Consider the following 13,280-nt stretch of genomic DNA (forward strand, 5'->3'; position numbering starts at 1 on the left):
CACACTGAAAATTTGAGTTCTGTACTGTTTCTCTATTTTTCCAAGATAGAACAGATCATTAATTTTAGTCACTTCAAGCCGTGCCTTTGTATCTAACTGGACTAAAATAGTCTTGGTTTGGAGATAATTCCAGAAATAAAGAAATAGGTTTTTGTCTTATTAGAAATATGAACTGTTTATCGGGGTCTCTTAAGAGACATTCTGTGTATAATCACCTATGCGTGAAAAAATGTGAAACAATTAGGCAATTCAAGACAAAACCAAGATATTCAGTGATACAAAAAAATCTGATAAAGAGTCATTTTTTAAGGATAAATTCCTTGAATTTTTGTGCCAAAGCATGCTAAATTCAGCCCTCAGCATTCTTAGATTGAAGAAAATCGATTTCCTGAAACATGTTTGTGAAGCTTCCTACAACAGGAAACTAAAATCTAAACAAAGTAATTTATTAGGAATTTCATCTATTCTAAGAATAACTTGGTTCCTTGACATGCCACTCTTTTCTTAGCCTGAGGGCCAGTGAGAAAGGCAGCTACAGCTGTAACCGCCAACAAGCCTATAAAATCTTATATGAACACACCTATATCAAGAGGCCCCACAAAGATTGTCTGTATCAGGAATAATGCGTTCTCTAAAGCACAGTGTCACTGTTTCCTGGAAACCTCTTGGGTAGCCTCTTATCGCCTTCCTGGGTAGCACAAAGCAGGATTCAGTGTTACCTTCATTACTCTGTGGTGTGCAGGCCCTTGCAGAAACACCAATCATGGGCACCATTTCTGCAAATCAACTAATTTTAGTTTGTTAAAGTTGAGTAATGATATTTTAAAAATTAATTTCTAATATCTCTTTAGCCAAGCCATGCATGCACTCCACTAAGTTAGGGGTGGCCAAGCAGTGCTTACTGGGTGGAGAACCTGCCTTCCAAAACCAAGCAAAAGGTTGAGTGAACTCCCAAGAGCAAAAGTCAGAGAGTCAGGATGCCTCCATCCATTTCCAAAGTCTACCTGACAAAACAAAGGGCCAGCAAGAGTAAGGCATAACTGGATTACAATCTTAGTCCAATGAGTCTTCAAACAGATTACTCAATGTCATTAGCTTTTATGGTGAATTCTTATGAATTTTCCAAGTATCCTTCTCTACCAAGTAGACAGCAAGAGGCATACTCAGTAACAATTGCTCAGATCTTATTTAGACTGTTCAAAGTATGCTTCCCCTAACGACTTTATACCAGCATCATCTCAATCAAGGATAAGATGGTACTTTCATTACCCATGAAGTAACGAGCTGCTTCTTCCTATGATACAGGACAACTTTTTGCTTCATTCAACAGAATGGTGTCTTGTGAGAGATTGTAGGAAGCGAGAGGGAAATGATTGCCTTGATTATTTCATGTAGAGACACAAGGAATCCTACATGTATTCATGAGGAATGCGTTCCCCAGCAGAGGGGGCCCCAAACTAGTTGAATAAAATAGATCAAATCTTTTTTTAAGTTTGAACTAGATAATGGGGCTCTATCTTGGTTCCTTGTAGGAGATTGGACTCCATTAAATGTTTATAAAAGATAAATATCTGGGGGGCAGGGCTGAGGGGAGGGGGGTGGCTGGGAAAGAGGCCAAAAAATGTGAACTATACATTGTGCTCTTGTATTTTCTTTGAGGATCATTCAGACAGTCCCCTTGGCGCGGCTGTGACCCTGGCCCATGAGCTGGGACACAATTTCGGGATGAACCATGACACCCTGGAGAGGGGCTGTAGCTGCAGAATGGCTGCCGACAAAGGAGGCTGCATCATGAACCCCTCAACCGGGCAAGTACTGATGCTTCCAGCTGCTCTGAGAGTCGGGATGCAGCTTGAAATATGTATTGGGAAACAGCTGGGCAAAGAGCTTCCTGGTTTTCTGGCCAGAGCGCCCATGGAAGCTTCCCGAAAGAAATTCCGTGGGCCGGGCTTCCCTGAGAGAAGCACCCAGATTGCAGAGCACAGGGCGTGAGGCCTGAGCGCCTCCCTGAGAAGTGGTGGGCATGGATTCTGCCTTTGTTCAGAGATCGCGAATTACCCTACAATCCCAGCACGTGGTTTTGATTCGCACCTACAGCTCCATCTGGGCGTGGTAAAGCCACGGGGCAAAGCGGGCGCGGTTAGATGGGTCCCGTGTGGGAACGTGCGTCTTCCCTCTGGGTTGGCCCTGGGGCGGAGCTGAAATGTGTCAGTAGCTTGGGGATTTGTAGGGTCCCCGTCTCTAATACCACATCCCCTTCTCAGATCTTAAAGATTTAAATGATGGGACTTTTCCTTTTCAGTAAATTATGTCATTCTTCCTCATTTCATGCCTTTCTGAAATGCTAGACTTGATTCACCCAGAAAAAAAGGAAGACAGTTTCATTACTGCAGCATTCAGAGGAGGTAGAAATAGATGCAACTTGGAGTGATTACAGATTATGATGTGTCCCTACACATCTACGGGCCCCTCCTAAACTAGAATGTTGTGCTAACGTAGGAAGATTTTCACTAGTGAAGGAAAACACGCACTTGTTATGATGCCAGCTTCTTTTTTATACCTTGAGACCTTCCCAGTGCTTATCTTTACGGCACTTCCCAGGCCAAGTCTGCTCTCTGGGTTTGCTGAAAGGAAGCTCTGGGAGCAAGAAGCAAGCGCGGACGGGCAGCCCGAAGACTGGCCTCTGTGAAGTTGCGGTGTACGCGGCGGGCGGGGCACCTGCTTAAAGAGGATGAAAAGTGCCGGAAGAGGGATGGATTGTTACAGAACGTGGTTATGCTTTTACAGCCAGTAGCCTCGTGGGCCTCCTCTTGAATGGCCTGTAGGGCAGAACTTCATGGCTCACGTCATGGCATTTCACGTGAGCTGGTCATTAAGGCGTCTTTTCCCAGCAAGGCACTGCTTCTCCGGTCCATCACCACCATTAGCACAAAGCCTTCAGGTGTGCATTGTTTTTGCTTGAGGTTCTGTCTTAAGCACAATTCCGGGGACTCACCAAGACCTAGTAGAGGAACTTGCTCTCTGAGTCTGTGATGACAGAAGCCGAGAACCTGAGCAGGAAGTGAAAGTATCTTAGGCCCAACACCAACAGGAAGTGAAAGTATCTTAGGCCCAACACCAACAGGAAGTGAAACGTTGCAAAACTCAATGCGGGGCGCTTCCCCAAAGGGAGGCAGGTTGCTCCCAGAAGTAGCGTGCTCCTTGTCATTTAAACTCCCTGGGCAGGGGCAGAATAGCTGCTTGTTGGGTATTTGGGGCAAAGAATCCCTTCTTAGGGGGTGAGGTTGGGCCAGGGCCTGTGGGTGTCCTCTGTTTCCAATATTCCGCCAGCCCAGATAGGGTCCAGAATCTCTGGGGAGGAGATTGGCAGGAAGGTGACATGAAACTGAGTGGTCTTCTTGCTTTCTCATTCTTGATGAGCTCCAAGTGGCCACGGAAAATTCACTCTGTGCTTAATCTCCCTGATTATTAAGTAGGCACAAACACACCAGCCTATATGCCTCCAAAAGTGGTTCTCAAAGACTAAGAAGATTAGATTGTTAATATTGTTAATGTTTCAGAATTCTTGATAAAAGAGACGAATGGAAGAGAGGAAAATCTGGATTGGGGATACTACACTGGGATTGAAGACACCTGGTAGCCTCAATTCTGACACTAGTTGTTTTTGGTAAAACAAGCAAATTAGTAACCCCTCTGGCTCTTATGTTTTTATCAGTAAAATGAGTGAGTTAGTCTTTATATTTCCTTCCTTCCTTCTGTCCTTCCTTCCATCCATCCATCCATCCATCTATTCATTATTCATTTCATCTGTCCTTCCACCCATCCATCCATCTATCCATCTTTTCAACATTCCATCCATCCATCCATCCATTCGTTCATCGACCTATTCTTTCACTTGTTTGTTCACACATTAAACAAATACTTTGATCCCTGTGTTTGTTGTTGTGGAGAATGCACAGATGAGGAAGACCCTACAGCCCTAAGAGTCCTACAATTCTGGAGGCACAATAGCAAGGCATTGCTTTCTGGTACTCTCTGTAATTTTGTGTAAATCCCTTCAATTGGAAAGTCTTCATGGCAGCGTTTAAGGATTGCAAGCCAAATTACCCTGGAGATACTTGAAAATCATAGGTAGAAATGGTATTGTTAAGAGCTCAGCAAAGCATTTAAAAAGCTTTTTTTTTCTTACCAGGGGTTTGCTAATAGCCTTTCCTTGATTTATACCTTATTAGTGATTTCTGAGTTTCCTCTTTTGCTGAGCTTGTGCTTTCATGTAAATCTTTTCTATTTGGTTCTCATTTATGATCCCACATTCCTGTCCAGAGGGTGGTGTTTTTAATTTTCTCAGATGGAAAGAAACTTCCTAAGCAAGTGGGTGAATTAATCACAAAAGCCCACAGTAAGGAGGAGGTCAAGCTGTTCCGGCCATCTCAGTCATCCATCACCCATTTTAGAATTTCCAGGCTGCTTTTAATCTCCAGTATTATCTCGACATTGTCGTTCTCTTACCTCTTAGAGTCCCCACGAGAGTGGAAGAGTGGATTAAATGAGATCATATGTCTTTGCAAATTGTAAATCACGCCACAAATATATGGAGGTATTATTATTATTATTTAGCTTACAGGGACCTTGGAACCATTGAAGAGTTAAAGGCTTTTTTTTTTTTTCAGAATTCCTGCTCATAGTTGCTGGAAAGCACTTCTAGTGCCATGTAAGTGCCCGTGGTTTCTGTGTGAATGGCTCATTTTCAACTGGCCCACACCCGAACCTTCCTCCCAACTTCCTCCCCACTGCTGATTCAGACATGAGTGGCAAATGTGTTAAAAATGTGATTTAAGTCTCAGCCCCAAAGGTGACTTGCAAAGAGGTGAATCAGGGACTGCTTTCATGATATGAAAGTCTCCCAGAATCGAAAAGAACCATGTATTGCAGATGGTTTAAAGGAAAGAAATGCATCCCTTAATACCCCTTGTTTATTCTTTATCAAAACATTCCAGAATCCTAACCCTGAAATTTCACCAACTGCCATCGTTGACGAATTGGACCCAAAGGCCTAAAAATACGAGGATGGAGGAGAATTCTTTTAAACATGGGTGTCATGACTTCAGTTGCATGTTACAGGAATAGTTGGAGGGGGTGTCCTTACAGGTTGTATCATTAATTACTGCAAGTCTTTGAGTGTGTGTGAGAGTGTGTTTTATGTCTTTGGATAGTTAACATTAAGACCTGTCTTGGAAATTACTCCTTGGCAAAAGCAATATCTGGGGATTCGTGTGGGAGTTTGAACTCAGTTGAGTCCATCCATTGACGAGCTTCTTGGAGCATTTGGTCTTAAAGGGGCTGAGGACTAAATATGCCACATTTATGGGAGTAAGAAAAACGTGAATAATTTGAGCACTTAGGGAAAAGAATATTTACTATAATAGTAAATGTCACTTCCTCGAGTAGAAAAAAAAGGCAGTATTAACATTCAAAAACTACTCTCAGAGCTCCCTTTTATTTTTTTGCGGAAAATTTTCTGTTACAGTGAGAGTTGGAGTCAAAGAGCCATCTCTTGAGGGGATGCAGCTGGATCGGAAACCCACGGTAACTCAGCTCCTGCAATGTGTCACCTGCTTTGATAGATGTTGGGGTTATTTCAGCCAGAAACAGGACAGACCCTTTTCTTGCCCTCATGGAACTTGCGTTCTTGTGGGGAAGACAGTCTGGAAAAACAGTAAATCAAAAACTGCAGGTTGGAAGAAGTGCTATGAAGGAAGAAAAGGAAGAGGATAGAAAGGAGACACGTGGGCTGGGGGACCCGACGTTAATTAGTGGTTTGGGGGAGACCTCTCTGTGGAGATGACGTTTAAGCCAAGACCAACAGGAAGAGAGAAATGGAGAGCCTGCAGAGATGGAAGGACGTGGGCTTGGGCAGGGGGGACACCATGAAGAGGGAAAGCATCACTGACGGGAAGCCAATGGCTGGTGGGGCTGGATCGGAACGGGATGGGGCTGGAGGGAAGTGGTGCTGATGCCACTGGAGAGAAAGGAGGGGCCAGAGCACGCAAAGCCCACGCCGCGGTAGGAACATGGATTCGTCTCCAGGGCAGGGAACCATCATTGGAGGGTTTTAGGCGGGACAGTAACATGATCTGATTTTTCTTTTAAGAATTCTTCACTTTTAAGAAGATGGCGTAGCATCTGAACTATTGTAGTTTGCCAAATTAAGGGGTTTATTGTCTGTAAAAAATAGGGGGGAGCTTCTTGTTAAAAAAGAAATGGTATGTAAACTCTCGTTTTATTTTAGTGTGATTAACAGGCACTTGGAATCCGTTAAGAAGGAGCCTGAGCTAGCATCCCGGGGGGCGGATCGCACCACAGCTTCACACGCTCACCTCAGCAGTCTTGTAGACTTGATGTCAAAGATTCTCTTCTGTTTAGGATTTCACTTTGCTTTTCCTCTAGTAAGATTCTTTAAGGGCTCTGCTTCAACAGCCACAAAAGAGCGCTTCCACACTCCGTATATCTGAAGAGACATATACAGATCTATGTATCTGGTATATCTGAAGGGAGTTGGTGCTGTAGTTTTCATGCTGATACGAAGATGCAGAGCTCGGGGCTGTTTGGGTTTTGTTTAATCCAGACTGGCAAACGGCTCTCAAGCAAAGAATGTGCTGCCTGGCTGCCAAGGGAGAGTGGAGGGGCAGTACGTTGAGCGCCCTGGAGAATGTGGGCCGAGAAAATAAGCGAATGAGGGTTACCGCTTGCTCACCAGGGGTGTGGATAATTTACATTCAGCTGAGGTTGGGCATTCAGGAATAACATCTGCAACTAGATCAGATATCCACGTTCAAGGTGAAAGCATTGCCATTCCACTTCCTCAGCAGTGTGGATAATTGGCTCATTCGATTCCGTAGAATTCAATTCAGGAAACATTCATTGCATACCTCCCTGCTGCACAGCTGTCTGGATGTGGATCACAGCTGGATAGCCTCCACCCAAGTTCAACCTTCTCTCAGGAAAGCTGAGAGGACACAGGCCCTGCCTCCACCTCAGGAAACAGGGCTGGGTGACCAATTATAGCAAAACCACTCATTTACTCAGCTCGTATTTACTGGGTACCTGTGTGCCAGATTCCAAGGAGCAGAGCGGGGCCACAGACACGAAAGGCAGGAACCTCGATTTCTAGGCCCTTATATTGTGGTAGGGATCCCAGGCAAGTACACTGGTGGTTACAGACTGGAAGCTCAGGGCTGATAGGGGACATCTTGGGGTGCCATGGGGCTCACCACAGGGGCACCTAATCTCATCTATTTACACAATCCTGGGTATCATAACATCATCTATAAGTACTTCAGTTGTGCCTCTAAAAGATAAGGAGAAAATTTTAAACATCACCATAATAGCATCTCACATCTTTTAAAAAATGACCGATAATTCATTGTGAACAAGGAGCAAAGGTTGGAAGGGGTGGTGGGCAGGGAACATTCTGGAGTAAAGTCCAGTCTGAACCCATCCCGGAAGAATTGCATAGGGTTAGGCAGACCCTCCTCGAGAATTCCTAGCTCATGTTACAGGAAATTTGGATTTATTTTTGAGGAGGCCTCTATCTGAAAATGTGATTCGGGAAACTAAAATCAACTGCACTTTTCAGTGAAAAGTTCCCAAGTTTCAGATGTGGTAGGAATTGATAGAAATTCGATGTATCTGGAAAGGCTATCCCCTTTCAAGAAGCACTTGCTTTCTTGAAAATCAGTGCAGAATATACATAATTAAAACTCACCCCCATTTGAAGTTTGAGGATCTATCTGAGGTCATGAAATACACTTATTATAAAGGGATTTTACGAGCATGGGATTGGAGAAAATTGTTTCCCCATATCAGTTCTTCATTTGAAGGTGATTATTATTTTTTCTCAATGAAAAGTTTAAGAAAGTCTTCACTTCCTTCTTCAAGGTGCAGTAGGGAAAACAATGGAAATCTTTATCCAAGGAGTGAAAAATAAATAAGCAAACAACAACAAAATGAGGCACTCTAGTAACATTAAAACGCTACAGGGCAGAATCAATTTAACTATCCAGCTAGAGTAACTGAGTTGGCTACTTACCGACATGACGATAAGGGGGAAAGGAACTGGCAGGAGATATTCCTGACAGTAGTTCAAGAGGACCCCTCGATACAGACCATGTTCTTATTTCCTCTCTGTAGGATTAGATATTGCTCACTGGAAAATGAAGGAGTTTGTCTGCAATTAATGCAGAGTTGGGATAGTAAAAGTCACTGCCCAAGGGCATGGTAGAATGTCCTCTCCTCTTAAGCTGGATGCAAAACAGAGGTCAAGCTAGGGAGACTGGTCCGCATGGCACTGCGCCTTGAATATCCAGTCTGGGGGAAGTGAACGGAGGCAGACTTGACTTTGGCCCTAGAGATTACTGGGGATGTATCTTTCGTCAGTCAGCAGTGTGAGGTGGGTGTGGTTATACCCATTTTAAGGATGAGGAGCTGGAGCTCAGAAAGTTAAATGAATTGCTTACGTTTTCAAAACTACCCAAGGAGAAGCCCCAAGACGTTAGGCTGAGTCACCAGGAGCCAAGCCTCTGACTTTCCACCTTCCTATTACTTATCTCAAATAAAAATATGCAGCAGCTGTAAACCTCAGGAAGAGGAGAAAGGCATCTATCCTGGGGTATTAGTCAGAGAAGATGTGCTGGCTTCCCACCGCAGGCTTCGAGGGAGCTCTGTGGTCCAGACTGAGGCTGAGACTGGGGCGGCCGTGCCATCCTGCCTCCCGGGGGTCCTTACCATGTGGAGGTCACCTCGGCTGTATTTGCCGTGTTCAGGCTCCAGGCGGGAACTGAAGGCTTCTCAGTACAGAGCTTTGTCCCTGTGTGACTTCTGGGAAGCAGGAAGGCTGGCCCATTTTTAAGCCATTTAGTTCTGCAAATCTCCTTCAACTTAGGTTACAACAGCAGAGAATTATTTCCTGTCATTGCTCGTTAATCCAGCATTTTATTTGTGGTAGAACATGTGTGAAAACATTGCCGCTGAAATTCTGCCAACCCCTCCCCACTTACACACACACACACACACACACATACACACACACACACACACACACACACACACGGCTTCCTCCTTTCTCCAGGACTTTTGGCACAGAGACCACAGAGTGAGGTCAAGGGTAAATTCTGGGCCTGTCTGTGACCAACAGTATTCAGAAGGACCCACTTCAAGCTCTACTAGGTCAGGAATTTTGTCTGTTTGGTTCATTGCTGAAGCCCCAGCACCTGGAACATATAGTAGATTTCAGTAAATTCTTCTTGACTGAAAGGATGGATGGATGGATGGATGGATGGATGGATGGATGGATGGATGGATGGATGAATGGATGGATGGATGGGAGGGTGAGTGGGTGGATGGATGGATGACGGATGAGTGTTTGGGTAGATGATTGAGTGAGTTGATAGCAGATGGATAAATGGTAGTGAGCGGCTGGGTGGATGGACAGATGGATGGTGATTCCAGAACAATCAGATGTGTGCAGAGTGAAGCCACATTTCACCTTTCATGTAGTGGCTAAACGTCTAAGGAGAAGATTCTGAGGCCATCGTCTCTTATACTATAGCATTTGCTGCAGCATTGCCATTGTCATTTATTGTATATTCCACATCATCTACAATGGAGTTATGATAACTCACAAGAACAGAAACAATACAATAAAGAGAAAAACAAAAGCAAAATGAAAAAGAATAAGGACTGAGAAACCCCAGGTAAATAGGAGGCTGAGTCCATTGTTTTTTGTTTTTTTTTTTAACTCCATGGAGACCAAGGAGCAATTTACTTTCAAAAGGTGGACTTCTTCCCTAAGTGGCTTCTCCTGCAAGCCTGTGCTTAATTTAGCTAAAGTAGGAGGTGGGAAGTTAAAAATATAAAAACTAAAAGTAGTTGTAAGACTAAGACCCTGTAGACCTCACAGATTACTCTCCAGTTTACAAAGAACTTTCACATCTCCTTTCTCATTTAACTGTCACAGTTCTAAGAGGAAAGGGCAGATACAATCACCTCCATCATACAGGTGAGAAAACTGCGGTTCAGAAAGGCCAGAGGCCCCACGGTTGGTCAGGGCCAGACTCAAGGTGATCAGCCCACAGCCTCTGGCTCCTGCCTCTGGCCTATCCCCTGGCCCCTGTGAGCAAAGGAACCTTCGGTTCCCAACCCCCAGCGGCAGCGGGAGGGGGAGGGGGACATGGGTGCCAGTCTTCACGGCTCTTGAGTTTCAGGCTGCCCTGATGTCCAGCCCAGCATCAGGAGCTCAGCGAGGTAAGAACAGGGCCAAAAAGACTTCAACCCTCGTTGGGTGGCTTGGAAGTATCTACCATGACCACTTTTCCTATCATGTTTGATCACAAGTGTTACAGACTTGCAGAGTCAGCAGATGCAACGGGCATGATCTATACAGGTCTGTCTCCTGGGGCAGGAGGAGAGGGCGGAGTTATCTCGACCGACGTGTAAACTGCCCTCTATTTACCCCTGAATCTGTTTATATCTGCCAGAATCTCATCCCCGAGGAGCCCCACGCAGAGACAGCGGCCTCTTCCTGTGATGAAGCTGAGAAGCCAGTCTGAGACACTGCCTCTGATGGGCTGGGCTCCTTTAGTGGGGTGCTGGTGCCCTGCCCTGAGTCCCCTGCCTTTAGGGACTGAGCTCGGGAGGAAACAGCCGTCAGAGCACAGAAGTGAAAGGTCTACTTTCTGATAACGCCTAGAGGCTGCCTGTGCACCTCTCAACCGGCCGGGGCCTCGTTGGTCTCCTTCTTTATTAAAAATTCTGAGAAATTACATTTACACTTTAATTGGTTTCCGGGGAGGGGGAGCAGAGGTCAGAGTTCACGTGTTAAAGGCATGAATTATAACGTGCCACAGATGGCTCCATTCTGGGCCCCAGGTGTTTGCTATTAACAATGGAAATGTCCTCTCAGGACGTTTCTGATCATTCGCTCCTGGCCCGGTGGTTTGCCTCGCCGTCTGCGGCCCATCTGGCAGCCCACGGGGTCAAGCGTTTGGTCCTAATGCAGTCGCTTTCCATTCCCGTGGGCTCCGCCGGGGCTCCGTTCTGTCGAGCGAGCCCGCGTGTTCAGGGTCACGCCGGGCACCCTTGGCCGGGCGGAGTGGGACGCGGGCCCCCATCCACCTCCCAGCACGCCCGGGAAAGTCCTCCAGTGGAGTCCCGTGCTTTCCCAGTGGGCGACGGTTCCCTCTGCCCGCAGCTTGTTGAGACCCGCGTGGGCTCACAACCTCCCTCAGGTGTGTGCGTGGCCGCAGGTGTGCTCTATAAATCCCAGTTTCCGGCCACCATTTCTCCCGGCCTCAAAGCCATTCCGGGAGGTGCTCGACCGTGCCCCCCGCGTAGCCGGCAGGACCGTGGGCTCCACTGTTACCTGCCCCCGACTCCAGGGAGCCAGAGATTCCTGGACCACTGCCCTCTTCTTCCTGAATGCTGATGCTGGCTCCGGGCCATTTGCGCCCCGTCACACCTGAGGCTGCCCGGAGGCCTCCTGACTGCCCTTGAGGCAGCGTGGCTGCAGAGGGAAAACACAGGCCTTCAGGTCAGGAAGCTGGGTTTTCGGTCCTGACCCTGGAACCAGAGGACTGTGGCAAGGTGTCTAACTGCTCTGTGCCTCAGTTTCCTCATCTGTAAAATAGGACTGATATAATCTGGCTCACCGGGCAGTCGGTGAGCGAGGATGCCCACCAGGCTTCTGGTCCACAGCGGGCCCTTGCTCAAGAATGGTAAGTGCTGTTGGTATTTTTACTCATTATCCTGGGCGTGCAGGACGAGATGAAGTCAAAATCCCCTGAAACGGGGTGACCTTGGGCTGCACCTCAGTCCTGCCAGGCTGCTGAAGACCGGGCCAGTTGCCACGGGTGCAGACACCACTGCCTGCCCCAAAAGGACGTGCCTCTGGGTCACTCCTAAATTCTGTGCATGGTGATTGCAAGCTTTTATTCCAGGGCGTAATTGTGAAAAACCTAACGGTTTTTCTCAAGATGGCCCGAGAACTTTGGGGTTGACACTTGGCGGAGCAAATCCATCCCAACCCAGACTTCTTGCACCCATTGGTGTCCGTGGGCCCTGCGTTCCTCTAGGAAGAGAAGTTGGTGACAGTGTGAGTCTTGTGCTCCTGGAGGATCTAGGAATGCATAGAACTTGGCCCTGACCTGTGTGTTATTGTTTGTTTTTGGAAAAGCTCTTCAAGCTGGTTGCAGATTTAGTGATGAAGAGTCAGTAGGTCGCATTGTCAGAGAACGGAGGGCAGGTCTGGTCTGTCTGTGGCCACGTTTCCCTCCGAGCTCCCGCCTAGCAGCTTGGCTGTGGAGGAAGAGGTCAGAAGAATATGTGGAGGGTGTTCATGTCACTAGAGCTCTGGGAAAGTCCTTTGGAAAAAGTTCCAACAACTCAGAACCACCACTGCCAGCTGCATGGCGGGTAACAGTCATGTAAACAGCGTCTTTGTTTGTTTGGGTTGGTTGGTGGCTCGGTTGGTTGTTTATGCTTCCTAAGCCCATGTTCTGGTTGAGCTAGAGATGGCTCGGCCCTTCCAGAATGAGCAGACTCTTTAACACCACATATGTATTAAATGGAGGGATCCTATTTAACTGCTCGATCATTCCTTTGCCTCCTGAATCACCCTTCTCTCAAGCTGACTTGTGGTTTTACAGTTTAAAGTTTGCTACATTTTGGCTACAATTGTAATAAGTTCTGCACCATATTGGAAAATGTTTCTAAGCCCTAGAACGTACAAGGCACTGGCAAACCGTAATTTGAAATAGCCAAAACAGCACCTCTAAATAAGGAAGAGATACACGTCTTTTTCAGGCAAATATTGGCAGCTAGCATCTTTGAAGTTAACCAAATTAATTAATTTGTGTTAATTTGTGTTTGAAGCTCGTTTGTTCTCTCCCTCAGCGTGCAGGGTAGTTATTATTCCCGGCTTGCAGGTGTGAAAACTGAGGCTTGGTTTTAAAACTGAGCTTTAGTTTTAATAGATGGGGTGCTCAGACTCAGTCTCCCAATTTTGATTCTCCAGCTGCTCTGTGCCATGTGCCCAGATCGACAGTAGCCTCCCAGGCCTGCTGCCTCTGTCACTTCCACTGTCAGGAGACAATAAAACTCCATCTCCGTCTGCAAGCAGAAATCAGTGGGAGGCGGAATGTCAGCAACATATTTCCCCAAACCAGTTATCCCTTTACCATCTAATCATTTACCAGCTGTAGAAGATGTGAGGTGTTTTTTTGTTT

The 13,280-nt window shown here is 46.3% G+C and overlaps 1 protein-coding gene and 1 long non-coding RNA gene across 3 annotated transcripts in view; one reads left to right on the top strand and one right to left on the bottom strand.

Annotated features, from left to right (window-relative positions):
- Window positions 1–13,280, top strand: part of ADAM12 (ADAM metallopeptidase domain 12) — a 402,635-nt gene that overhangs the window by 304,529 nt on the left and 84,826 nt on the right. For both annotated transcript variants that reach the window (XM_057530791.1, XM_057530792.1), the window contains exon 11: window positions 1,660–1,808. In XM_057530791.1, the coding sequence (XP_057386774.1) occupies window positions 1,660–1,808 (149 nt within the window). The remainder of the gene's footprint in view (window positions 1–1,659; window positions 1,809–13,280) is intronic.
- LOC130705030 (uncharacterized) lies at window positions 5,485–8,651 on the bottom strand. The gene is made up of 3 exons (XR_009005647.1): window positions 8,090–8,651; window positions 6,378–6,508; window positions 5,485–5,705 (listed from the first exon to the last, which is right to left on the bottom strand). It is a non-coding gene; the product is annotated as an uncharacterized LOC130705030 (long non-coding RNA).

Source organism: Balaenoptera acutorostrata, chromosome 16 (assembly GCF_949987535.1).
Source record: "Balaenoptera acutorostrata chromosome 16, mBalAcu1.1, whole genome shotgun sequence".
Classification (NCBI taxonomy): Eukaryota; Metazoa; Chordata; class Mammalia; order Artiodactyla; family Balaenopteridae; genus Balaenoptera; species Balaenoptera acutorostrata.